The 13,573-nt window shown below is 43.8% G+C and overlaps 1 protein-coding gene across 4 annotated transcripts in view; it reads left to right on the top strand.

Moving 5' to 3' along the window:
* Positions 1-13,573, top strand: part of pltp (phospholipid transfer protein) — a 36,325-nt gene that overhangs the window by 815 nt on the left and 21,937 nt on the right. For 3 of the 4 annotated variants that reach the window (XM_085354806.1, XM_085354805.1, XM_085354807.1), the window contains exons 2-9: positions 2,402-2,531; positions 6,986-7,085; positions 7,174-7,302; positions 7,442-7,597; positions 7,699-7,762; positions 7,990-8,145; positions 8,220-8,396; positions 8,522-8,581. In XM_085354806.1, the coding sequence (XP_085210932.1) occupies positions 2,423-2,531; positions 6,986-7,085; positions 7,174-7,302; positions 7,442-7,597; positions 7,699-7,762; positions 7,990-8,145; positions 8,220-8,396; positions 8,522-8,581 (951 nt within the window). In that variant the 5' untranslated portion in view covers positions 2,402-2,422. Of the gene's footprint in view, positions 1-1,203; positions 1,339-2,401; positions 2,532-6,985; positions 7,086-7,173; positions 7,303-7,441; positions 7,598-7,698; positions 7,763-7,989; positions 8,146-8,219; positions 8,397-8,521; positions 8,582-13,573 lie in introns of those variants that run through there. The other variant, XM_085354808.1, reaches the window with a different exon arrangement.

The raw sequence follows: 13,573 nt of genomic DNA on the forward strand, positions 1-13,573 counted from the left end.
GCAGCAGCTGGATGCTGATTGGCTCTTGGCACTGAGCTGTTATTAAACACACTGATTACAGACTGAGCTTGTGTCAATATTTGTGAGGATGCTCTGCTTTTTGGAAGTTTGCTGGAAGCTTCAAACCTGATGAGTAATGTGTGTGTGGTCTTTCAGGTCTTGTTCTCTGTTCAAGGCTCATCATGACATCTAATCTTTTAAAATCTGTCAAGATGCACTACGAACTCATCAACAAAGTGTTTACACATGTCAGAGCATCTGTGGACTTTCTTTAGGACTGGAAGGGTCTTGGAAGCCACAGGCATCGCCCCCTGGTGGCCATTAAAGAGAATTTGGGTTTTAGGCACTGACACTTTGTGAGGTAGAAGATAGTTCCAAATAACCTACCTCAAACCATCTTTTTTTTCTTTTTGCCTGTCCCATTTGGTTAGCCGTCAGAATTGTTGTCTGAAGACCAACAAGGATACCCAATGGATTTATTTTGCCAAATGGATCATCGTGGCATTGCCGTATTGGTCCATTTGATCGACCTTTGTTTTTATTATTTATTTTATTTTCAGTTGTTACAGATGGGACAGACATGAGTGAGAGATAGGAAAGGGAGAAAGAAAGAGGACAAAAAACCCCATCTTCTTAACAACATTTACATTTACAATAGTGGATCATACAGCAGTGGGGAATACGTTTGAATACAGTAGATGTCTTTCTGAAAGTGCTGTAACTGCTGGGGCTGTTTGTACCATCAAACATTTTATATACTCATGTTTATATATATGAATTGACTGTAAGCCCACGATCACATGTTTGAGTGCATGAAGTCAGTGAGTCATCTCCACCTGCTTCCACCAGCCGGTATGGACTGTAGGAGACAAGCAGCTGCTTTTAAGGTTGAAGGTTTTCTTGTGTGTTAGCCAGTGAGCTGATGAGTCCATCTACCTTTAATATCAACACTTTGTCCATTCAGTTTGTTTTTATTGGCTCTGCATGTCACATTTCAGAGAGGGTTGGATCCTCCAAAGCCTGACAAAACAAACTGATGGGATTTTGGGAGCTCTATTTGCCATCCAGGTTTTCCTGTAGCACAACACTTTGTTTCCACCGATCGCTGCTGAGGAAACTCTTTGTCCTCTTAAAGTGCTCCTACAATTTCTCATGTCAGGAGCGCTTTTAAGGTCCAAGTTGCTCTGTTTACATCTTTGAGAGGATTTAGTCCACATTTTAAAGAAGGAAATCAACCCATGATAAGAACATCAGAATTTTGCAATTTATGGCAACTCTTTGTACAAGGAATCTGGAGACAGACCAACATCAGACCAGAACTCAAAAAAGTTCATTAATGTGAGTAGAGAGAGCTCAGGATGGTTCAGTGTTTTAGATTTAGAGGTGTTTATTTCTAACAGCTGTGGAGCTGTGACTTTGGTTTTATAGGCGGACATTTTAATGTGATTAGAGCGAACGTTTCAGCTTAAAGAGAAACCAAGAAGTGTTCTTTCATGCTAGGCCGGGGTGTAACAATGCTGAAGACCTTTGACTGCTTGACTGCAGTCTAAAAACAGTTTAAATCTAAAATAAAGTAAAAGAAGGAACCACAAAGTGGACATTTCTAATCAGAAAGTCAACAATTTCCCTTCCTGTCAGAAAAGCAGAGAAATCAGGTCAGGAGCTGCTGAGAGGCACTCGGAGCAGGGGGAGGGTTGTTGTTGCAACAGAGGAACAGAGGTTACTGCAGTTCAAGTTGAACTGTGTTTGTATGGAGAAATGTGTTCACTCCACAGATCTATGTGGCCATCATCATCTTTGACCCCCAACGCAGCTTCTTGTTTCAGGTTCATAAAACACTTTGTGCTATCTTTGAGCAGTTGGCTTGAGAAAAAAACTGAGTGAGAAAAAAATAAAGTGAGGATGCCTGTAAGTCACAGCTCAGGGTACAAACACCTCCTCTGAACAGTCTATTAAAAAATCCCCAAAACCTCATAAATGACCTCCTGCCTCCTTTTCCTGATGACTCAACCCTGACTCGATGGTAGACGTTCTGCTGTGGAGAAACGATGGACCAGAAATACATGATCCTACAAATGTTGTTATAAAGCATGACTGTGACTCTTTAAAAAGGCCAGAAAACCACATTTAACAATGAAAACAACATCTGTGCACATCTAAACGCAATTACCAAACAGTCCAACCAAGAACCAGAATCAGAACCTTAGAAGCACTTTTCAGTGCACAGTTCTTATTTTAGGTTTCCCTCCACTGTAGGTCCAAACATTTTCTTTCAGCTCTATTTCAAGGGTTTAACATTAAAAATGGCATGTTCAGGACATCTTACAAAACCTGTATTATTGTCCTTACAGATGGAAATACAAAGGTGGGATTATTTTATGTGAACTCTTCTTTGTTTCAGGTTGGCATATTCAGGTTCAGGATGACTTCCTATTTCGTGCACTTCCTCTTCCTCTGGTCTTTGTCTGTCATGGCCTCTGCTGAACCTGCAGGCTGTAAAATACGTATCACTGACAGAGGACTGGACATGTGTGAGTATATGAGTCATTATAATCCTAAAACAATCATATGACCGCCTTTGAGCAAGCACTTGGCGACAGTGGGAAAGAAAAACTCCCTTTTAACAAGAGGAAACCTCCAGCAGAGCCAGAGATAAATAATGACTAATAATTCAATGCAGAGAGGTCTATTAACACATAGTGAGTGATAGGGATGGGTATCGTTTATGTTTTATCCGATACCGGTGCCAAATCGGTACTTTTGAAACGGTGCCGGTGCTCAAACGGTGCTCAAACCGGTGCTCAAACCGGTGCTTAAAGAATGGAGAACACAAAATTGGTCCAAAAACCTCTCATGGTCAGCTGTTTTTTGTAAAAAGATAACAATGTTAGCCTTTTCTGCAGCTATGGGGCATATATGGTATCACTCTTGGCTGGAAGCAGTGCTTAAAGAATGGAAAAAACACAAACTTTGTCCAAAAACCTCTCATGTTTAACTGTTTTCCACTTTTTCTTTGGTCATTTTAGCCTTTTTGTCCAGGGTGAAGGGAGTATCTGCCATCAAACAAGAAGACAGCCGCATGTAGCTATGATGATGTTTGCTAGTTCACCTTACATGCATTAATGTAATAACGTGGTTAGCCTACTCAACGTAAATTACACACGAACAACATGAAGCTACTCACGCAGAGAAGAACGGCTGCTGCTGCATCATCATCCTCATCATTTCTGCTACACTGGCAGGGCTAGGGGCCAGGACTCTCCTCTTCGTGTTTTTGGGGGATGTTGCATAACAGGCAACCCACCCGCAGTAGATGCGCTCGGTGTGAGGTCTCGCAGCAAGCTATCAAATACGGCGCATTTCTGGGCTTTTAAAAAAAACGCTATGCGTCGCCAGGTGTTTCATCGGATTTGAGGTGTTACCTCCTTTGACAGTATCACAATATCAGCTTAAAGCACTTGTTGCAGGCTGCTGAGTTTGCATATTTTGCTGTGAAGTACAGCCAGACTTTTGACCGCTTTGCCTTGGACATTTTTAATCTGTAGCTCTGCTCTAAAAGAATGCACGTACCTGGACCCTCCTACTATCCTCGGAAACGTAAAATTATTGGCTAGAAGTGTATCACAGCTCAGGGAAAAAAAGCACCGAAAAAAAGCACCGAAATAAAGCACCAAAATGTGCGCTGCTTTTCGGTCTGGTTACTACCGTTTATGTCAGAACCGGTGCCATCATGGCACCGGACACCGGTACCCATCCCTAGTGAGTGAATAAGAAACACCCAGTGCATCATGGGAATCCCCGGCAGCCTACACCTATTGCAGCATAACTAAGAGAGGATTCAGGGTCACCTGGTCCAGCCCTAACTATATGCTTTAGCAAAAAGGAAAGTTTGAAGCCTAATCTTGAAAGTAGAGATAGTCTCTGTCTCCCGAACCCAAATTGGAAGCTGGTTCCACAGAAGAGGGGCCTGAAAACTGAAGGCTCTGCCTCCCATTCTACTTTTAAATACTCTAGGAACAACAAGTAGGCCTGCAGAGCGAGAGCGAAGTGCTCTAATAGGGTGATATGGTACTACAAGGTCATTAAGATAAGATGGGGCCTGATTATTTAAGACCCATTTTAAGACCTAATCATTTAAGGCCAAGTTTGTGTCTCTTCCTGTAAGTCACATATTTAATAGATGTTTTCATGCAGCTTATTTTCACTCCAGTGAAAAGAATTGAAAATACACTCAACAAAAATATAAACGCAACACCTTTGTTACTGCTCCCATTCCCCATGGGATGGACGTAGAGACCTAAAATTCATTCCAGATACACAATATAACCATCCCTCCCAAACAGTGGTCACAAATCAGTCCAAATGTGTGGTAGTGGGCACATCTGCTATATTGAGATAATCCATCCCACCTCACAGGTGTGCCACATCAGGATGCTGATCTGACATCATGAGTAGTGCACAGGTGTACCTCAGACTGCCCACAACAAAAGGCCACCCTGGAATGTGCAGTTTTTTGTGCTATTGGGGGTCTGGGGACCCAGAACCGGTCAGTATCTGGTGTGACCACCATTTGCCTCATGCAGTGCAACACATCGTCGCATGGAGTCTATCAGATTGTCAATTGTGGCCTGTGGAATGTTGGTCCACTCCACTTCAATGGCTGTGCGAGGTTGTTGGATATTCGTGGGAACTGGTACACGCTGTCGTATACGCCGGTCAAGCACATCCCGAACATGCTCAATGGGTGACATGTCCGGTGAGTATGCTGGCCATGCAAGAACTGGGACATTCTCAGCTGCCATCTGCCCTGAACAATGTGAACCATGATTCATCCGTGAAGCGCACACCTCTCCAATGTGCCAGACGCCATCGGATGTGAGCATTTGCCCACACAAGTCTGTTACGGCGACGAGCTGGAGTCAGGTCAAGACCCCGATGAGGATGACGGGCATGCAGTTGAGCGTCCCTGAGACGGTTTCTGACAGTTTGTGCAGAAATTGTTTGGTTGTGCAAACCAATTGTTCCAGCAGCTGTCTGGGTGGCTGGTCTCAGACGATCTTGGAGGTGAACCTGCTGGATGTGGAGGTCCTGGGCTGGTGTGGTTACACGAGGTCTGCGGTTGTGAGGCCGGTTGGATGTGCTGCCATATTCTCTGAAAGGCCTGTGGAGACGGCTTATGGTTGAGAAATGAACATTCAATGCACGGGCGACAGATCTGGTTGACATTCCTGCTGTCAGCATGCCAATTGCACGCTCCCTCATTGCTTGTGGCATCTGTGGCATTTTGCTGTGAGACAAAACTGCACATTCCAGGGTGGCCTTTTGTTGTGGGCAGTCTGAGGTACACCTGTGCACTACTCATGATGTCAGATCAGCATCCTGATGTGGCACACCTGTGAGGTGGGATGGATTATCTCAATATAGCAGATGTGCCCACTACCACACATTTGGACTGATTTGTGACCACTGTTTGGGAGGGATGGTTATATTGTGTATCTGGAATGAATTTTAGGTCTCTACATCCATCCCATGGGGAATGGGAGCAGTAACAAAGGTGTTGCGTTTATATTTTTGTTGAGTGTAATTCCCATTCCAAAAAATAAGAATGTTGGTTTTAATGGTGTCAATAGCAGACCCATTACTCCCTGTTTAAATGAAAGTCATGGAGAGAGTTGTTTATGGACAAATTCAGTATTATTTATTATTTATTGACTCACTAAGTTTCAACATGCTTACAAACCTGGTCACTCCACCAGCTCTTCATTCACATGACAGATAACTGGTATAAAGATCTAGATGATGGGAAAGGCTTCTGGGTAGTATTCTTGGACTTCAGTGCTGCATCTGATTTAATAAATTGTGATCTTTTGATTGATAAACTAAAATGTTATGGATTTTCAGCAGCTGCTTTGTGCTGGATGAAAAGTTATTTGTGTGGAAGAAGGTAAAAGGTTTATTATAACAGTATTTTTCAGAGGGCTTCGTCATGAGCCGTGGTCTACCCCAGGGCAGCTGCCTCGACCCACTTCTCTGTTTTCATGAATGATCTGCCGTATGTCCTGGGTAAATCTCATCTTGTAATGTACACCGATGAGTCCACCATGTTTTATTCAGCTAGTGACAACTCTGAGTTGACTAGCGTATTATGTCCAAGTAGACGAGGCCTTTGAGGAAGAGTTTTTGTTTTTGAAGCGCTTCAGTCTCAGATGCCATCTGATGGTTATGGGGCTGCAGTCGGCACCAGAAACGGCCTTAATTTGGGTCGAGGATTGTCAAGTGTCTTGATGGACAGCCAATCGGATCCTCCGGCTCAGTGCTGGTGACATTTTTTTGGGTCTTTCACTTTTTTGTTCCATAACCCTCAGGATCATTTAAGAAATTCCAAATGACTGTCTTACGGCGTCCCACCTCAGCAGTGACGGCGTGCTGTGACTGCTTATGCAGTTCAACAACCTGACCACGTTCAGAAAGGGAAAGCTTTTTTGTCTTTGCCGTCAGAACGTCATGGACATCAGAGAGGGAGACACAAAAGTCAGAATGACATCATGACAGTCTGACTACCTGACAGAAAATGACAATGAATCCACATTTTTGCACAGATTTTGCCTTTTAAAGGCATCTTTTGATCGGGACTGTATCAAGTTTACAGTGTGCAGAACTTTAGAAAGGAGAGCAATCACAGAGGCCATCACTGACAGAAACAAGGAGCTGATGGATGACATGGAGGACATGTTGGTCAAAGTGCTCTTTCTGCCACTCCCAAACATCACTGGTCAGGTTGAAAAGTTCTTCTGATTAAATGAGTTTGGGAACCTTCAGGACATTTTTGAGCTCAGCTGCTAAGTCCTTCTAAACTCCAGAGAGTTACTGATGAGGTAGTTATCTATTTAGTTATTTATTTGGAAGTTTGAAGAACTTTCTCTGCCAAAGCTCTTTAAATGTCTACTTTAGAAATGTCATCATCAGGTTTGTTTTGTGTTTACAGTGAAGTATGAAACTCAAAAATTTGTTGAAGAGGAGCTAAGTAACATCAGCATGCCGGAGATGAAGGGGGAAGACGGACGATTCCAGTACACCATCACTGAGTACGTGACCCCACAAAATCTGAAGTGATCATTTAGACCCATCCACATGTGTTTTAGTAACATCACCTCTCTGTCGGCTATGTATTAGTGTGAAGATTACAGAGCTGAATCTGACTCACGCTGATCTGCAGTTCATCCCTGATGTTGGTTTGCTGTTCGACGTTCAGAACTCATCGATCTCACTGACTTTCAACAGACGGATCCTGTACTGGTTCTTGTGAGTTCTCCTCCAGAACACATGGTTCAACCCAAGCAGTTCCACCATAGAGAACCAAATCACTCCACTAGAGCTGCTGCTCACAGGAACACTAATTGCAGATGATGTTGTTGTTGATGATAATGTTATTGCCTCTCAGTTACGACACAGGAAACATCAACGCGTCGGCTGAGGGCGTGAACATCAACACAGCTCTGAACCTGATCAGAGATGAGGAGGGACGGCTGAAGATCAATAACATCACTTGTGATGCCAATATCAGCAAAATGAGTGCAAAGTTCAGTGGAACGCTGGGGTAATCAATTACAGTGATTCAATAAACAATAAACATTAAATGCATGATGTGACTTATGTGACAGTATCAGCCAACCAGGAAGCTCTGTGTCTTTTTTAAAGGAGAGTTTACGGCTTCCTGGCCAGATTTCTGACAACAGGCATGCGCTTCCTCCTCAACCAAAAGGTACCTGGTCACCTGTCGCTCTCTGACATGTCTGTCTTTCTCCTGTCTCTCCTCCCTCACCTGTCTCCCCATCCGTCTGTCTCACCTCCCTCACCCATCCCTCTCTCCCTCACCTCTTGCGCTCACCTGTGTCATCTCCCTCACCTGTCTCCTTTGTGTCACCTGTGTCACCTGTCCCATAACTCCCTCTCTCTCTCTCACCGGTCTCCTCTATCTCTTTCGCTCAGATCTGCCCGGCTCTGGATCATGCCGCTCTGGTTCTTGTGAACTCACTGTTGGAGACGATCCCAGTGAGGACAGAAGTTGATCAGTTTATTGGAATCGATTATTCGCTGATTGATGATCCCGTGGTGACGTCCCGGAGCCTCGACATGCACTTCAGGGTGAAGATTACCTGAGATTACCTGATGTAGTTTTTATAGAGGCCATAAATGAATTGTGTCTGTTGTTTCCATAGGGGATGTTCTTCGACCTTTCTCACCAGAACGTCTCGTTGGTGAACTATGCTGTGGAACCCGTCATCAAAGAGTATGACCGGATGGTATACTTGGCACTGTCCGAGTTCTTCTTCGACAGTGGCTTGTTCTCCTACTACACGGCCGGAGTCTTTCAGATGCACATAGTCAATGAAAAGGTCAACCAGCATAAACAAAACATTTAGACTTAACCCTAACCCAGAACCATAAAAACCAGAACATCTAAAACCATCACAGAAGTCACTAGTTTCCTGTTTGCTGTTTGTTTCTTGTACCTGCTCAGATGCCCAAAGATCTGGAGATGTTATTGAGAACCACCTACTTTGGACTCATCATGATGCTGGTGAGCAGACACAGCAGAAACATGACTGAAACACAAGAGCAACACAATAGAAACAGAACAGAGATGAAGTGCAAGAGTAAAGGCTCATTAAAAAAGAGGTTTGTTTAATGGGATGCACCACCAGATATTGGGTAAAGCAGAAATGTCAGAATCCCAGCTAAAAACTCACAAAAGCATTTCAACAACCACCAAACAGCTAAAACAACAAACAATTAAAGAACTGGTAAACAGATTCTGCAATTCAATTTAATTTTATTTATATAGTCGCCTCAAGGTGCTTCATATGGTAAGGTAGATACAGAGAAAAATCCAACAATCACATGACCCCCTACGAGCAAGCACTTTGGCAACAGTGGGAAGGAAAAACTCCCTTTTAACAGGAAGAAACCTCCGGCAGAACCAGGCTCAGGGAGGGGCGGGGCCATCTGCTGTGATTGGTTGGGGTGAGAGAAGGAAGACAGGATAAAGACATGCTGTGGAAGAGAGACAGAGGTTAATAACATATACGATTCAATGCAGAGAGGTCTGTTAACACATAGTGAGTGAGAAAGGTGACTGGAAAGGAAAAACTCTCCTGAGTTTCTCTGATACACCGGCTACATAGGGGATGACAATGTTGTTGCGTCTGTCCTTCTTATCCTCCCTTGCTGGTGTCTGGTCTTCTTTTCTGTGCCTCTTTGCTGACTTTAAGAACGCCCATTTAGGATAGCCGCACGTTTTGAGTGCTTCCTTTACATGTGTGTGTTCCTTCTTTTTTCCTTCAGGCTTAGAGGGAACATGTTCTGCCCGGTGGTGTAGGGTCCTAATTACTCCAAGTTTGTGTTCCAGAGGGTGATGGGAGTCAAAGAGGAGGTACTGGTCCGTGTGTGTGGGCTTCCGGTAAACTTCGATGTTGAGTTTGCCGTTCTCTTCAATGTGCACAGCGCAGTCCAGGAAAGGCAGACAGTCGTCCTTTGTGTCTTCCCTGGTGAACTTGATGTTTTTATCCACAGCGTTAATGTGCGCAGTGAAGGATTCCACTTCTTGTGTCTTGATTTTGACCCAGGTGTCGTCCACATATCTGTACCAGTGGCTGGGTACTCTTCCCTGAGCAAAGATCACAACATCACTGTTTTACTAGCTGATAAGGGAAGATGCACCGTGGTCCTAAATACTACAGATTACCACACAAAGATCACTACACTCCTCAGTGACAACAATACCTACGAAGCCTTAAAGCGAGACCCCACAAGCAGCTACAAAAAGAAAGTTATAGCTTGCATTCAAGACTTTGAAAAGGACAAAATCACTGACCGCCTTACATATCACCGTCTTTACCCAGGGGATACCATACCCTGCATTTACGGACTTCCTAAAATCCACAAGGAAGCTGTCCCACTCAGACCCATAGTCAGTAGCATAAACTCAGCCACTTATAACATTGCAAAACACCTTGCTACCATCCTTGCACCTCTCGTGGAGAACACCCCACACCACATCAAGAACTCCACTGACTTCACCGACAAGGTCCAGAAACTTACCCTGGATCCAGATGAAACGATGGTGTCCTTTGATGTAGTCTCTCTCTTCACTTGCATACCCACCACAGAGGCCGTGGAGACTGTCAGAAGGATGGAAGTAGTCTGAACAGTTTATGGCTGGGGTGACTGGAGTCCTTGATGATCCTTCCCGCTTTACTGAGGCACCGCTTCCTGTAGATGTCTTGGAGGGAGGGAAGCTCACCTCCAATTATCCGTTCAGAGCACAGCACTACTCCCTGGAGAGCTTTGCGGTTGTAAGCAGTGCTGTTGCCGTACCAGGTGGTGATGCATCCAGTAGAAGGAAGCAATAGAAGGTCCTGAGGATGCAGGCGCTTATGCCTAATCTTTTCAGTCTCCTGAGAAAGAAGAGGCGCTGCTGCGCCTTCTTCACTGTTTTGTTTATGTGTCCTGACCACGTAAGATCCTCAGCCAGATGTACACCAAGAAACCGGAAGCTGCTCACTCTCTCCACAGCAGCGCCGTTGATGGTGATGGGGGTGTGTACTTCTCTGCACCTCCAGAAGTCCACTATCAACTCCTTTGTCTTTGCGACGTTGAGGGTGAGATGGTTGTCTTGACACCAGTGGGTCAGGGCGCTGACCTCCTCCCTGTAAGCCGTCTCATCACCGTTGGTGATAAGACCCACCACTGTAGTGTCGTTCGCAAACTTGACAATGATGTTGGAGTTGTTAACCTCAGTGTGTGAAGAGGACTCTCCATTTACATGCACAAACTGGAGTCTATTAGATAGATATGATACAAACCACTGCAGTGCAGTACCTGTAATACCTACAGCATGTTCTAATCGCTCTAATAGGATATTATGGTCGACAGTATCGAACGCTGCACTGAGGTCTAGCAGGACAAGCACAGAGATGAGTCCACTGTCAGAGGCCATAAGAAGATCATTTGTAACCTTCACTAAAGCTGTTTCTGTGCTGTGATGAGCTCTGAAACCTGACTGAAACTCTTCAATGAGCCTCTGCAGATGATCTGTTAGCTGTTTGACAACTACTCTTTCAAGGATGTTTGATATAAAGGAAGGTTGGAGATTGGCCTATAATTAGCTAAGACTGCTGGGTCTAGAGATGGTTTTTGAGTAAAGGTTTAACTACAGCCAGCTTGAAGGCCTGTGGTACATAGCTGATTATTAGAGATAGGTTGATCATATTTAAGATCGAAGCATTAATTAATGGCAGGACTTCTTTGAGCAGTTTTGTAGGAATGGGGTCTAAAAGACACGTTGATGGTTTGGAGGAAGTAATTATTGAAGTTAACTCAGAAAGATCAATTGGAGAAAAAGAGTCTAACTTAACATCAATGGTACTAAGAGTAGCTGTAGATAATATTACATCTGTGGGATGATTATTGGTCATTTTTTCTCTAATGATTAAAATTTTATTTGTGAAGAAGTTCATGAAGTCATTACTAGTTAACGTTAAAGGGATGGTTGGCTCAACAGAGCTCTGACTTTTTGTCAGCCTGGCTACAGAGCTGAAGAGAAACCTGGGGTTGTTCTTATTTTCTTCAATCAGTGATGAATAGTAAGATGTTCTGGCTTTGCGGAGGGCTTTCTTATAAAGCAGCAAACTATTTCTCCAGGCTAAATGATGATCCTCTAAATTTGTGACACGCCATTTCCTCTCCAGATTACGAGTCATCTGCTTTAGGGTACGTGTTTGAGAATTATACCACGAAGTCAGGTACTGTCATGGTCCTGGGCCATGTTGGCCCAGTATTCTTAGTTTTCTTGTATGTTTGTATTTTGTTCCCTATTTAGGCCATATTTCCTGAGTTGCCCTGTTGTGTTGTTCCCTAAGTGTTTTCCCTTCGTGGCTTTTACCCCGTGTTCCCCTCTGTGTATCTGTGAGCCCTCGTCTCTCCTTATATTTTATTCCATGTTTCCCCTGCCCGTTATGTCTAAGTTCTCCCCGTGCTCTCTCTCCCCCCTGTGTGCCCTCTGTGTATTTATGAGCCCTCGTCTCCCTTTGTGGTTGTTCCATGTTTCCCCAGCCCGTTATGTCTGTGTTTTCCCCGTGCTCTCTCTCCTCCTGTCCGAACCTCTGTACTTCCTGTTTGACTCTGCCTGTCTCCCGTCAGTGTTATGTTCACCCCGCCCTGTCTCGTTATGGTTATCTGTGTCAGCTGTGTTCCCCGTGTGTTCCCACTTTCCTCGTTAACCCTCTGTGTATTTCTGTCTGCGTCTCCCTCTGTTCGGCGTCGCGTTCTCCCTCATGCTGTGTGTGATTCTCCCCGTGGTTCCTGGTTTACTTTATGTTTAGCTTTCCCAGTTTAGTTTAGTACTGTTTTCGTGTTCCACTTTTTGCCAGCATTAAAGCTGTGTTTTTGAGTTTATGTTTTGTCTCCGTGAGTTTGCGTTTGGGTCCTCTCCTGCCTGCCACACAGCCGAATCATGACAGGTACTTCTGATTTGAGACCTTAGTTTTCACAGGAGCTACAGTATCCAGAGTCGTACGTAGTGAGGAGGTGAAATTATTAACAAGATAATCGACCTCTGTTGGGGTAGCGTTCAGATAGCTGCTCTGCTCTCTGTTGGTACAGGGCATTGAAGATGATAACAGTGGGTGGATTATATTCTTAAACTTAGTTACAGCGCTTTCAGAAAGACATCTACTGTGATAAAGTCTACTCTCCACCGCTGTGTAATCAATTATTGTAAATGTAAATGTTATCAGGAAATGATCAGACAGGAGAGGGTTTTCAGGAAACACTGTTAAATGTTCAGTTTCTATGCCATATGTTAAAACAAGATCTAGAGTGTGATTAAAGTGGTGGGTGGGTTCTTTTACATTTTGAGAGAAACCAACTGAGTCAAAAAGATGTAAACACAAAGCATGGAACCCATGTTCACCCAACGGTCACCATGACTAGAAACAGGTGAGATTACAGCTGAACTTAATCTAACTACTGACACAGATGAAGTAAAACATAATGCACACGGACAAAAAGGCTAACACAACAAAACAGGAAACATACATGGGAACTGAACAGTGACGAAGTCCAACTGAAACACTGGGTCAAGGAACCCTGACACACATGTGAAAAACATTGAAATCAATTCCCTCTTACTTTTGCTGTCTTGCTTCAGTCAAGTTAAAAACTTCCTGCCTAGCTGTATCTCTCAGTGTGCTTCATTTCCCAAATACTGCAAAATTCGGCAAAATTGCAAAATGCTTATGTGAAACTCCACGGCAGACCCGAAGCCATATTTGTGCTTTGCAGCATATTTTATTTGCACATACAGTTGCTGAATATACATATGAACGGCCGCAGCGTCCTAATTCCAAACACCAGCAACAACAAACATAGGTACAATATTTGGCTTTATATTTTTGTGTTTTAATAATAATAATAATAATAATAATAATAATAATACATTTTATTTGAAAGCGCCTTTCAAAACACTCAAGGTCACTGTACATAGTAGAGTAAAAGCAACATAAAAGCAAGA

The sequence above is a fragment of the Diplotaxodon limnothrissa genome, linkage group LG5, assembly GCF_057381915.1.
Source record: "Diplotaxodon limnothrissa isolate DT_005_m linkage group LG5, D_limnothrissa_male_GT1.1, whole genome shotgun sequence".
NCBI lineage: Eukaryota > Metazoa > Chordata > Actinopteri > Cichliformes > Cichlidae > Diplotaxodon > Diplotaxodon limnothrissa.